Here is a 14,554-nt window from a genome sequence, read left to right as displayed (position 1 = left end):
TCACTGTCTGCAAATCTTCACTAGAACGTACCAGGATATTACAGGGAAATTGGTACCTCAGCAACTCTTCGGGGAAAAGATTGATGATGTTTGTTTTTGAAACATGAGGCCATTTGTTTCCTACTGAAAGGCATTTGAAATCTTACATTCCATTACTCACTCCAATTGTCCTTACCTTTGTTTCTGCCTTCCTGTGAGCCTTCTCCATGTATTCCTTAAAATAATTCTCTGGTGCTTTATTTGTGATATTTGATCAAATGACTTGGCGTACCTCTTGACCCCTGCCTGTTCATTGTGCTAGTTTTAGGAGAAGTATCTGCTTCACCTGTTTCCTTACAGGGCAGTGGATCTTTGTGCAAAAAGATGAGACATGCATCCACCCTCTTTTTTTAAAATTTCTTGTCCTTATCCATGAATTACTTATGTAGAAACTATATTTCCAAATTTGATCTTGAGCCTCTAGCCTCAGGAACTCTAGAGTTCACTAAGAAGAAGATTCTTTTATATCTGGAGCTTTATATTACGAGATGTTTCAGAATGTCCATCGTAATTCCCCGTTGCATCTTGAAATTCCAATTCCCCGGCTTAAATGGGCCATTCCAAGTGCTATAAAAGTGACTTTCTCAATGAGCCAGAATGCATGTGTGTCAGCAGTAAAACTTAAATATACCCTGCATTCTTACTGTGGATAGATTGTAAATGCAAGTTTCCAGAAGTGACATTCATTCCCAAAGCCATCCTAGCCCTCTTCAAACACATCCAAATGAATGAAATTAACAACTTGTGACAGATATTTACAAACTAGTTTCTAACAGTAATCTTCTACATTTGGCTTAAAGGAGAATATTTTTCTTGCCACAAAATCAAGGCTCATTACCAAAGGTTTATTTTATAATAGGGTTGGAACTTACCTCCTGGTAATAAAAGGACTTCCTGAGGAGGGGACAGAGTGGGAAAACATGCTGTCATTCATGCTGGTTACAGGTCTGGGCGGCCTAAAACAAAGTACAGTTAAATGGAAAATGGATGGAAAGTTAAATAAAAGTCACAAGTTGACAACGATACGATCTCTCAAGGAAAGGAGTTGGTAAGATCAGAGTTCTTATCTTACCCAGGATCAACGCAGAACTTTACATTTTCCAATTCAATTCTTGAAGTGTTTTGGGAAGTTACATTTCCTTGAGAAGATAGAATGTCTGTTTAAGCATTGCGGGGAAGATCTCCAGAAACCACAGGAATGTTTATTCATGAGCTTTGAGCCTTGGTGATTCATTGAGTCATATTCTCAGATAGAATGAGGATTTTGAGGCAGCCTACTAACTTCTCAAGAGAGAAGCTCAGAAAACTTGATGACAATCAGAATCTACATCCTCTTGGAAAGAGGAAGATTCCTGAGGCTTTGGAAACTTCCTGTGTTCCCCATGACGATGGCCCTCTTCCAGGATACCTGGGCCTGTAAGGACCCAGCTGCAAAATCGTATCATGCCTTCTTCGCTCTTTGCTCTAAGTGAAGACACAATTAAGCACCACAGGGATTTACTGACTTTCTGTTATCTGGATGATCTATAGGATAGGACATATAGTGCAAGGCATCCCAAAAACTTCACTTTTTTTCATATGATTAGAGAAGGAAAATAGGGTTCAATATTCCCTGGAATTGTCCACAACCTTAAACACCAACTGCATCATGTCTGTCCTCCACTGTCTCAATTTTCATTCCTATAACTGATGTCTTAGTTCAGGTAAAATGATAGCGCTAAGATCCCCATCTCATCTCCAAGCTGTTTTTAGTCTTATTTTAGGTTCACTGTAAGATGTTCCGCGGTACAATGAGGTGGAATTTAGAGTTCAGAAGATGGGTGATGGGGCAGGGCAGCGTTCTGAGTCAGGAAATTTTAGTTTCACTCTAATTCTATATGTGAGTCTGACAGTACAGAATTTTTTGAAGACGAAACATGAATACAGTAGCCTATAGAATCTATTTGTGTCAACTTGACTAAGAGCAAAAAGTTGTAAAGGTTTAATTTTTATCTTAGGAAACCAGAGTTAGTTTGGATTCTACAATGAAGAGAAAAAGGTAGACTTGTTTGTTCCAATGTATTTATGGGAATGGACATGATGCAAGGCAGGTTATGAAATGTCAGCACTACATGCAAAAATTCATTGACACTTTTGGTTCTCAGAACCTAATGCTAAACTGATTTCTCAGATTTTTTAAAGACACATTCTTTGTTGGGTGAGGTCAAAATAGCAGGTTCAGTATTTAATCTACTCTGAACATATTAGCCGAAGTTCTGAAAACTAGCTTAGTGTTTTATATTACTTATCTAGGATATGCGTGATACATGAGACTAGTTTAAAGCTAATTCTGCTTTGAGCAGGACACTTTCACTTTATAAGAAGGATGCTAATTTTAAACAAATTGTTCTGTGAATTTTGAAAAGTTAGGTGTATCAGATTTTAAAACAGTGGGCAGAATGAAATATCTTCATTTTAACTTTGAAAAAAGTGGAAAAAAATCAACTTGACAACATTTCTGGTTTTCTTTTGTCTTTTTATTAATATTCTCCTCTTGCTCTCTCTCTAGGAAATGAGAAAACAAGTGGATTTGGAATGCTTTTTAACTAGTCTGGTAAATTTACTCTATTGAACCTGGTCACCCCAAAGCTGAAATTGCAGTTCCTTAGTAAATGGCTTCACATTTAACGTTCATCACAAAAATGTTGAACTTGGGACACAGAATGGCTAACCTTGGCACCAAAGAGCAGTTTTCAAAGGGACCTATTTCCTCCACAATCAAATGGCAAGGTACCTCATCTAATAAATAGGTCACATTGGGAATTTTAAACATATTTAGTCTTAGGAAAAAGAAATAGCTCCAGAAGATAAGTTCACAGAGGCCTAGTGCAAAGTTTTCTTTCTGGACAAGATGTCTGCAAAGGACATTTTTATAAAATTGGCATTCTTTTCATAAACTGAAAGCGCTCAGCTTAAAGGCAGAATTAGTTTTAAGCTAGCCTCATATCTCTCACCTGTTTTGTGTCTCATAACCACTTATAAGTCTTTATAAGCACACTAAAGACTATTGACTTACCAAGTATCCCTTTTGGCAGCAAAAAATTGAATAGAATAGAGACAGTTAATCATGGTAACATTTACAAGCAATGTAATAGCTAAGAACAAATGCCAAAACACCAAAATGCCACTACTTAAGTGGCTTTTATGTGCCTATGATAATTTAGAATAGCTAAATGAACAGCATACTTTAAGATTAGAAGTCTTAGATATCCCCATCCAAAAAAAAAGAAAAAAAAGGAACATAAATATCTGTTCAGGGCAATAACATCAGAATAACAAATAGAAAAATGTCTAAAGCTAAAAATTAGTAAAAAATCTGTTCTAATAGAGATTGGCCACTCTGCATCCGGAATTTCTTGCGTGTTATTTCAACAATTAAATATTTTGTATAATTTGTCTTTTAAAACTGACATTCGCCCTGGAAAAATATATTATCCGTGAGTACAGATCAGTGTTTTGATTCAAGGACTATTTTAAGAATCTGGTTAAACATGGAACTTTTAGCAGAAAAAGGCACATTTCGTGTAGAATTTTGGGGGAATCCTGAAACTCTCCACGGAACCCAAGTTGTGTGGCATGGCTTCACTTCTTTCTCATTTTTTTTTAAAATTTAGTTATTTTTGGCTGTTTATTTGCTCCACAGCAGGTGGGATCTTCCTGGACCAGGGCTCAAACCCATGTTCCCTGCATTGGCAGATGGATTCTTAACCACTGCACCACCAGGGAATTCCCTGGCCTTGCTTCTTAATTCTGTCTCCAAGTGTGAGGCCCCATCCTAACTCCGTTTTGCTGCAAAGCTCTTAGAGCCAGGCTGTTTACCCCCATCCTCTCCCTACCTTCCCCACACCCATCATCTCGGATTGAACGCTGTTCTCTTGGGGGGGAACCCCTAAGGGGTTCTACCAGCCCCTAAGGGGGCTGGTAGACAGTCACTCCGTGGCCAAGCTCAGAGAGCCCAGACCTACTCTCACTTATGTTTTGTTCATTCACAAGCAACTAAGTGATCGTCCCTGGCTATGGGGAAGTAAGTCAAGACTTCAGGAGAACAGCTCGTATGAGCTCGCTTTCTGCAGGTGATTGGTCCTTTGGGACACTTCCCAGATTTCTTTACCCCTGGTTTACTTTAAGGCTTATTTTTGGGAGCAAAATTTCCAAAAATAAGTCAACCACATTCTACAGGATCAGTTTACATTACTTTGTGGATGCTTCCAGACTTGTGTGGATTGCTGGGGGCAATGAACCCTCAGCACACACCCAGAGTAAACCAAACAAAGCCCTGTGGGATTTATACAAAGTCCACAGACGTGCTGCAGCACAGTGGTTTGATGGGATCTGTTTATGTCCATTAGGGGAAAGAGTGGCTGCTTTCCTAAGGCTCTGAGATGCACCACAGTGCCTCTAATGGGTTATGTTCTCATCCGCCTGAAGCGTGAACCTTGCTTTGGTGGATTCCTAACACCCATGTGTCCCATCAGCCAACCTCTCGAGGTCAACAGGCAAACACAGGCCCTGCAGTGCACGTGGTAGTGCTGAAGTGTGCACGATGAAAGGCAGTTCAGAAGGAGGGGGAAAGCCTGTTCTAGAGGCTTCCTGAGACACTTGTGACTACGTAACTCGTAACTGTGCCCCAAAGTAGGTAATGAACTTCTTTCTTCTTCTGAGCCCAAGATAACACCCAAGAAAGAAATACTTTCTTCTACCTAAGCCTCCTCTGTTTTCTGAGCCAGCCAGGCCTGAGAGAGGCCCCCCGACATGAGGCTTTTGGGAAGTGGAAGGGGTGGGTGGTAGCACCGTTCCTTGGGCCAATTCCCTTTGCCCCCCAAACTCACACATACTTTGGATGAACTTCCCCTCCAATACCCCTTCTTCAACCCTCCCTTGCACAGGCCATGATTCTTCTAAAGTTATATAACTTGGGATAAAACAACAGCAACAGCAATGATTCCTAGGCTTGCTGGCATCTTTAAGATGACTGGCTGTGCAGAGAAAGGAAACAGAGGGCTTCTCTATTTGGGACTCAAAGCACACAAGACATTAAGGTACGGCGTGCTTTAAAATTTCCTGACCACGGTAATTCCGTTGATTATTAACGTCCAATTGTGCAAACTCCAATAACATCGTTATTTTACAATTATAAAATTTTTGAATATTTTCCACTTCAAGGTAAATTACACAGTGGGGCATACTTGTACATCTGGGCAGAAGTACTATATACCTCTCCATGAAAAAAATTATAATAACATGACTTTCACTCTTTTTTTTTAAGACAATAAAATTTAAAACTTGGTCCCTGACAACTAATAGGAAATTAATTGTCTTTGTATGGATCTGCACACGCATCAGTGAAGAAAGCTGTCCCTCAGTCTGGCGGGTAGAGATACTCACACGATGTGGGCCAAGTTGAGTGGTTTCTCAGGCTGGTCAGGGAACATGGGGTGCAAAGGTTCACGGCTGGAAGCACAGCTCAGAGACTTGCTTAATGCATTGGTGAGCTTCTTAGCGGGTGATTTCTGGAAGGAAGAAGAAAGGTTCAAGTGATAACCATCAACATTTATGTAACATTTCATCAGATGATTTGTTTTCATAGTAGATATCCATTCATTCATTCAGGAAATCTTCTTTGATAATCTACTCTAAGTCAAGGATTTTTCTCTTTGCTGGGACCAGAATGCTTGGAATTAGCCATCAGGGTAACTGCCTCGGGCTGCACAGTGTCAGCAAATGCTGTGATAAATGGAAGCAGTCATTGTGCTCAGGACATCTGAGCTGGGACTTAATGAACAGCAGGGGTCCTTCTGACAAAACTCAGGGGACTGGAAGGTAATTCCAGATGGAGGAAGTTCTGGAGAGGAAAGCAGGAGGGAGACCACTGAAGTCTTATATGCCGCGTCCAAGACTGTGGTCTTTATCTCAAAGGCAGAGGGAGACAATGAACAGGTTAAATCTCAGAGGTGACCTGATTTTAGAAGGACTGCTTCTCTTTAAGAACAGAAAAAGGTTTGAGAGGGGATAGGAATGGAAGTAAGGAGATGGGTAGGAGGTTTTGCGGGAATCCAGGGGCAAGATGTTTCAGGTGCGGCTGGATACATCCGGTTAGAAGGAAAAGTGGAACTTCAATCTGAGTCTCTAGAATTTATGTTCTTTCCAGAGCATCATGCTACCTCTTTTTCATTTGGACCAGTGGAATGTTTATTTTAAAATTTCACAGCCAAGATGATCAAAAATAGCCTACCACATATAATAAATCTTTACCCCAATTTTTCCTTTCTGTGAGAAGCGATTTCTCATTTTGTCACTTTCTTTGACACACAGAGTCCATAACTGGCAACATAACGAAGTGACTTTTGTCCTCATTTTTAAAAGCTAAGTAATGGGAACATTGTCCAAGAAGTCCCTCTTTGGCTTTTGCTAGGAGGTTTAATTCTTAGAACACTTAAAACAGCAGTAACAACAGCTCTTCACCCCATAAACATTGGGGCTCCTTTGTCCTCGTGAGGAGTCTGATCCTACTCTGTAAAGACATTGTCCTGCCATATAATTGCAGAGTTCAAAACCCCTAAGAAAAGGCTCCTTATCTGACTTTACATAAAACAACAATTACAAATGATTAGTCTATAATCACCAACCCTCTAGGACTTGGAATAGAACATATTTGAAAATTGGTAAGACGCTGACAATAAGAAAATAGAAAGTATTTCCTCCAGCGTTCTATACGAAATTGTATTTCATGATCTGTCCTAGTATATCTATTCTCAGCATGTGATATAGCCAGTAGTGATGGGTGGCATTTGAACTGGCATCAAGCCCTCAGTATACAATGCCTTAGTGAAGAACTCTTACTTGAACTCAGAATCTGACACGTGCTAAACAATTAATATATTTGCACTGAATATCAGTTCCCAATAATAATTCCTAGAAAGAACACTCTGATTTAAAATGTATATTCTCACTACTCAGCCATAAAGAATGAAATAATGCCATTTGCAGTAACATGGATGGACCTGGGGATTATCATACTAAGTGAAGTAAGTCAGACAGAGAAAGACAAATATCATATGATATCAATTCTATGTGGAACCTACAAAAAATGATACAAATGAACTTATTTACAAAACAGAAACACACTCACAGACATAGAAAATAAACTATTGTTACCAAAGGGGAAAGGTGGGCAGGGAGGGATAAATTAAGAATTTGGGATTAACATATACACACTACTATATATAAAATAGATAAACAACAAAGACGTACTGTATAGCACAGGGAACTATACTCAATATTTTGTAATAACCTATATGGGAAAGAATCTGAAAAAGAATAAATATATTATGTGTATTATACATATATGTATAACAATCACTTTGCTGTATACCTGAAACTAACACAACATTGTAAATAAACTATACTTCAATTAAAATGCATATCTGAAGACCGTTGTAAAAATAAAATGAGTTACTCTTTTAAGTAAAGACTATAGGTTGATTTGAGACACATTAAAATATAGAAAAAATGCTTTTAAAAAGTCTGCATTTTCTTGTGATACAACTATTCCAAGAGGAGTTGGCAGGACTGATGGCACATTCCACGAAAAAGAATCTGTACATAGAGCAATACTTTCACAGAAGCACCAGAACAACATCACTGGATCTGGTCTTTGAGTTGAACTGAGACAGAGGTCAGCAGACTGTAAACCACCTGAACAGCAAGCTCACGGGGTCAAATTCCTCCCATAGACTCAGGGCCATGTGCTCCTGAGAACATTTTCATCACATGGACAGGTCACCTTTAGCAGGTCAGTATCACAGATCACCTCCAGCAAGTTAGTCACTTGCAGTACTCATGAAAAGATGATTTTCTAATATCTCCCCCTCCTCTAAAAAAGTAGAATGAAACAGCATCCTTAAGCCCACACGCTCGCAGGTCTTTCCTTCATGTTCCAGTCATGCAGTTAAGACAACTCCAGAATCTAACTAACAATAATTTTTAGGCGATTCCCACAAACCACCCCCAAACTTGAAAAGAACCTTAACTTACTGTGAAAATGAGATTATGTTCCAGAAGGTGCTTGCTGTTTGGCTGTTACCTAAATCGATACTGAATTATCTGTATTCCAAGAAGTAATATCATTTGAGTCTTCCTATATTTTAAGCCTTAGGAAGCTACACTGGGTTCAGACACAATAAGTAAGAGGTCCCAGTAAGGTGGGGAGTGGGAGGGGAAGGAGGGAATGTGAGAGGAGAAGGTAAGCGTGTCGCTTGATTCAGTCACCATGCTTGCCGTTCCCTTGTATTCTGGACGACACTCACACATCCAACTGTAAGTATTGCCTGGACCTTGCCTTACCCAGGACGTGTACTCTTTCATTTGGTGCTGGTTGCTATGGGAACCACCGGCATGTCCCCTCCAGAAGCAGTCCTGACAGAGCTGGTAATTGTGACACTGTTGGCATCGGTAGCGAAATCCCATCATACTCTCACTGTGGCAGTACGAACACTCAACTGGATGGAAGACTGAGGGGCAAGTTAATGAAGAAAAAAACAAGAAAACAAAAGTATGAGCCAGAAGAAGGAAAAATACAGTCCGACAAGAATTGCATTTTTCTGCTGTGCGCCATGATTTCCGATGATCGTCAGTTTTCACCGAGAGAAGCAATAAGTTTATTCCTAGACTCTCACTACCCTTTTCCAGCATGTGTGTGGAGGTGGGAGAAACAGAAGGGGATGGAGGATAGGGGTTCTTTTAAGGGCAAATCTCTGTAATTCCATTTGCTCTTCTTACTCCCGTCCCTTATACTACGAGACTATAAATTACCCAAACTGGCTCGCCTTTCCCCCAAATGCTCTCTGTCTCCAGGAGATCAGCACAGCTCACGGAAGACTCAGAAGCACAACGGATGAACACAGCTGATTGCCCAGTGGGTTGAGAGCAAATATGAGAGAAATGGAAGAGGAGAGGAAGAAGAAAGAAAGGCAAATGGAAGAAGAGTAGAAAAACTGGATGGGAGAATTGAGTTACTTTTTAAAAAATGGAGTAGCTAATGGGCTTATTTAATGAGTGACACTGCTTTTGTTTAACAGATTTTTTTTTTAATTTCCCGAGAGGCAGATGGATAGGGCCCAAAGAGATGAATAAGTTGTCTGAATACAGTTCTAAGTCAGATAGCTCAAGAGACACAACTTCCTTTGGCAGAAAATTTGAATTATAAAGCAGGCAAGGTAAAATATTTGAGATTTGAATCCAAGTAACTGCATGTTATGAGCTAAAGATATCAACAACAATAAGAACAACTCATGCTTTTGGTAAACTTTTTCTCTGGCTAAGCAGCCAGGGAAAATATTGCAAATAAAAATAAATCAAGATGAAAAGTAAATTGTAAAAACAAAGACATAACCAGTTTTGAACACACTGTCTTCTGAACCAGCATCATATTCCCTTTTTCTGCCTCCTGGGAAAGGCTGAAGTGAGACTTGAATCTAGGGACAACTGTTCTGGGACAGGGCCTAAGGAACTCATTTCCTGCAACAGGAAATGCTGAGAGAGAAGCCATGAAATGACAAGTTTATAATTGGAAAATGACTAGTTCTTAAACTGCAAAACAGTAATATGAACTCATCGTGCATGATCTGGACCTTGATTGCTCTTTGCTCTAGCAGATGAATAAGTAGCATAAAAAAAAAATCTGTGACTGGTAGTGCTTACAGAGAAACTAGTAAGTTCATTCTTTAAATCTTCTCCATGAGCAGAACAGGATAGATTTATAACTTTAACTAAGGGAGATAATTAGGGCAGATGCCAGATGTTCTAAATGGGAATTTAAAATAAGCTAACTTTAACCCCAATGTATATTAAAGATATGTGTGGAAGTTAAGATTATAGTAAGAGATAGGAGATAAATTATTTTCTATTTAAGGCTAGAGAATTCCCAGAGTTAGATTAAACAGTAAATAAGAACATCTAAAGATCAGATGGAGGCAATGGATTGTTCCATGTTTAAATTTCTTTAAACCTTGCTCTGAACTGTATTTTATATTTAAGTTTGGATATGCCAAGAGTAATTACTTTTAACATAGAAATACTTGCTTTTATAAAAACAAAAGCACATGACGAAAGTTACATTACTCATTTCTTTTACATAACTACAACCACTGAAAGCTTACAATTCGGAGCATATGACTAAAGACTAGCAAGGTGCAACCATCCAACTTTTTTCTATCTCCTCCACCTATTCCTGATGGAGTGCCTAGGAAGAAATAGTTAATGCCAGGTATACCAAGAGTAGAAGTTCATACCTAAAACAAATACTAGAAAATGTCACATTCCTTACTGAGGTTCTCTTTCCATTACAGTAAGTTTTTTTTTTTTTTTTTTGCGATACACGGGCCTCTCACTGTTGTGGCCTCTCCCGTTGCGGAGCACAGGCTCCGGACGCGCAGGCTCAGCGGCCATGGCTCACGGGCCCAGCCGCTCCGCGGCATGTGGGATCTTCCCGGACTGGGGCACGAACCTGTGTCCTCTGCATCGGCAGGCGGACTCTCAACCACTGCGCCACCAGGAAAGCCCTACAGTAAGTTTTTAAGCCACACCTGATTTGTAACTGAGAGGCAGACTGTGAGATTTAATAAATTTTTAGAACGGACAGTCCTAATTGTGCAGTTCACTTATAAGGCCTTACTGATGAGGGAGACAGGTTAGTTCTATTAAAATTCAGAACTACTAAACAGACCTCCCTAAAACAATGACCTTGGCTTAATAATTGTAGATTTGATGGCCTAATTTCGGTAATGAAAAAAACTGCCTTAGGAGTTTGGGATTAACATATACATATATGTTATTTATATGTATATTAACATATACACATTCCCATATTTAAAATAGATAACCATCAAGGACCTACTGTATACCACAGGGAATTATACTCAATATTTTGTAATAACCTATAAGGGAAAATAATATATATTTTATTTTACACATATATATATATATATATATATATATAACTTAATCACTTTGCTGTACACATGAAACTAATGCAACATTTTAAATCAATTATACTTCAATTTAAAAAAAAGGCTAAAAAAATTGTCTCAGTAGTAACTACTCACCGTTTTCTACATTCGCCAGTCGATGCAGAAGGGGCAGCCAGACCAGGCACTGCGGGGGAGGATCTGACATGAGTGTGTCCAAGAAACCATTTAAGGTGACTTTTTTCTGCATCAAAAAACCCATAAAAATTTAGAATCAAGAATAATCTTAACTTACCTGCTATGTAAATATCATTTGAGATAGAAGAAACAAGACATTCAATTAACCTCTAATAAATAAACAGCTTGAAACTAGTTCTGAATTTAAAACATTAATTGCTTTTTATATTTAAGCCTACATAAGGCTGGATTATCTCCACTGAGGCTGAGTCAATATTATCACAAGGAATAAAACAATTCTGAGGGGATCATTTTCATACATGAGGGACAGTATGAAAATGGTGAGGAAAGATGGAGAGTAGACATTCTCCATAAAATTTTACCCAATAGTACATCACAGCACACTCGACAATTTCCGTATCAGTCTTCTAAATTTGTAGAACAGCTTCCCTTTCAAAGCTCCTCAACTTCCATAAGGACTAAATATTTTGTGGTTAATGTGAATGGTTCTGCTATACAAGATTAGGAGTGAATCCTGTTCGGAGGGAGCTATCCTTCCCTGTTAGAAAAGAACACTCTAAATTAAAAAAAAATTCTCTTCTCTACTTTCTTTATGTATCTTTTCTTACAGTTCAGTCGGATTCTGTGTCATTATCCTGGGCTTTTCTGATGCAGAAAAGAAATGTATTTTATCTATAAGTTTCTTTCAAAATGAAAAAAATAAGAAGTTATATTAATATATGATATTTTCATAGTATGAATGACAAAAAATTTACATGCAAAAATCACTACTTTATTTAAATTTTTGAATTAGAATATCAAGGTGGATGGGATAGTTTGATATTTTTAGATAAGAAATCAGCCCTGAAGAGCTACAGTGCCTTTTCAAGGCTTAAACCTTACACTTGTCCTTGTAATTCACAAAACAACTGTCTTGGTACCCTTCTATTAATGTTTTCTTATTGGCAGATATTTACAGTTTTAGCTTTACCTCATAATACTAAATAAGCTTTTTATAGGGTTGTTATTAGCATTATAATTAAAAGATAAATTATGTAAAGTATAAGTAATGAGACAGTAGTTTTTCAAAAGCTACTACAATTCATATGTCTAAAATAACACTGTGTTTCAAACCAATCACTTGGGGCGGCTTTGCAATGAAGCAATTAAAGCAATTTTGGAATTTCATCATTCGAACTGCTGCTATAGCCAGTTTATGAAGCACAAAAATAAACTGGTCTTATTATTTTTATTAGTGTTGCCTCTTTTTGTACTTTACATGATTTTATCTATTTTGACCATTCATCATACTGGCTAAAAATCACTACTGGAAGTCAAGAAATGCTACTATGATTTCCACATACATAAATTTCTCATCATTGAGGGTATATAAAAGATTATATAATGGGCAGTCTCTAGGATATTTCAAAAGGAATTTTGAGCAATGGCAACATCCTATAAATTTTTTTGAATAGATAAATTCTATTAGATTAAAAAAGTCCTATTATTCTGGCTGACTTTTAATGAGAAATATTCTGAGGCATTAGTATATTTCCTGAGGATTCTACAACGCACTACCTAAAATCAACAAATGTACAAACAAACAAGTAAATCCAGGGGCAGAGAGATCAGTTTGGGGTTTAATGCAATAGGCCAGGCAATCGAGGATGATGAGGAGAGAGATCTGAGAAAATTCTGGAAGGTGAAATCAGTAGGACTTGGTGATTGATGAGAAGTTCTGGGTGAAGAAGTTGTATAGAAGGAGGCTTAGGTGAATGGATCCATTCTGAGGTCACCAACTCGAAAGGGAAAGGGAACTCCAAAGAGGAGTATGCTTTAGCTGGGGACAGAGGCCAGGTATCTAAGCCAGCCTGGGGGTGAGGGCGTGGGAAAGGCCAGAAAGGCTTCCTGGGTGAGAATCCATCCTCCTCACCGCCCCCCCCTCCCGCCCCGCCCAGCGGCAGTAGAGTTTGATACTTAAAGTATCAAGCCATCCCTTCTCTTATTGAGTGTATGGATACATTTATAATTCTATATAAATCCATGACCTACGGGGATGCCCAAGGCACCACCTTTGACCTCTTAGATCACCAAGTAAACAGACAGATGAGGTTTACTAGCTGGAGATAAATGCAGCTTTTCGGTGGCTGCTAAGTACTGATTTCTTATTTAACGGATCCTTTTAGAGGACATACTTGGTTAGTTCGGATTTTTAAAAATTGTAAAGAAATCTTCAGTTTATGGATTTCTAAATCTCCACTATGCTGTGCTGAAGAATAGTTCTAGACACGTAGATTTTCCACATGACTGGAGAGATATAAACACGGAGAGTCCCCCAAACTAAGCAGCTTCCCTTGGCTGACTTGTACCACCCCCAGTTAAAACATGTTGCTCTGAGCCCCAATGTAGTGGAAGATTTAGGGCCTCCCAGATGGCATGGGGCATGTGCTGTGATTCCTTTCTTGTCTCCTTTGCTAAACGTTGGTGAAGCTGGGTGCTGGGTCAGACTCATGCTTCATGTGAGGCTGAGTAACAATTCAACCCTTTTGATAGTGTGGTGGTAATAATGTTTCCGAGGGTATAGCGTTGCTGTAGGGGTTAAATTAGACAATGCAAATAAAGAACTTAGCAGGATGCCTGGTTCATGGTCAGGAAACACCACCTATTATGATTATCCAAATGTGTTGAGTTCAGTTACTGACTCAGAGGTCATTTGTCAGAAGCTGGAAGATACACTACAAGTTACCATGAAGAAGTAGTGACTCGGAGTGACACACAGGAGAGCAGCCACTGAGAGACACTTCCTTAAACAAGTTTTCTCCTACCTGTTGAGAGAAACAGGATCTAGCTGACTGTTCTGTGTAACCAAATGAAGGCCCTTCAAACACTGCTGTGGGTAGTTTGAGAACTTCCCGCAGGAACTGATCGTATCGTCCATAAACCATCACCCCACTGGAGTCAGAAATCATTGAGAAAATATCTGATGGATGGAAAAGGAAAGATCTTTATTCATCACATAAAGATTCCCCACTGTTTTAGTTCAATATATCTACTGCAAATAACAAAAAACGTGGCAGAAACTAAATATTTAATTTATTATGAAAGAATAATATGAAAACTAGTTTTTATGCTGAGATATTCCTGGCATGGTGTTTCCTCTGGTGTCTTTCTGTCGATGATTCTGGCAAACAGCATTAACTAGTAATTTGGATAAAATTAGCATATTTTGATAAGACAGAGAACATCACATTTTTAGTTTGAGGTCAATTATCAACTCATATATAATTCGACGGGAGGAATTTTTGTACATGTGAGAAATACGCTTACCTCTTTTG

At 38.7% G+C, this 14,554-nt stretch overlaps 1 protein-coding gene across 7 annotated transcripts in view; it reads right to left on the bottom strand.

The window, feature by feature from the left end:
- DTNA (dystrobrevin alpha) overlaps nt 1-14,554 on the bottom strand; it is a 279,329-nt gene that overhangs the window by 57,981 nt on the left and 206,794 nt on the right. For all 7 annotated transcript variants that reach the window (XM_073790646.1, XM_073790647.1, XM_073790648.1 and 4 more), the window contains exons 7-11: nt 14,045-14,199; nt 11,181-11,286; nt 8,422-8,588; nt 5,464-5,588; nt 912-995 (exon numbers count right to left, since the gene is read on the bottom strand). In XM_073790646.1, coding sequence (XP_073646747.1) covers nt 912-995; nt 5,464-5,588; nt 8,422-8,588; nt 11,181-11,286; nt 14,045-14,199 — 637 coding nt within the window. The remainder of the gene's footprint in view (nt 1-911; nt 996-5,463; nt 5,589-8,421; nt 8,589-11,180; nt 11,287-14,044; nt 14,200-14,554) is intronic.

The sequence above is a fragment of the Tursiops truncatus genome, chromosome 13 (assembly GCF_011762595.2).
Source record: "Tursiops truncatus isolate mTurTru1 chromosome 13, mTurTru1.mat.Y, whole genome shotgun sequence".
In the NCBI taxonomy this organism is placed as follows: Eukaryota; Metazoa; Chordata; class Mammalia; order Artiodactyla; family Delphinidae; genus Tursiops; species Tursiops truncatus.
This window is presented reverse-complemented; position numbering and strand designations above follow the sequence as displayed.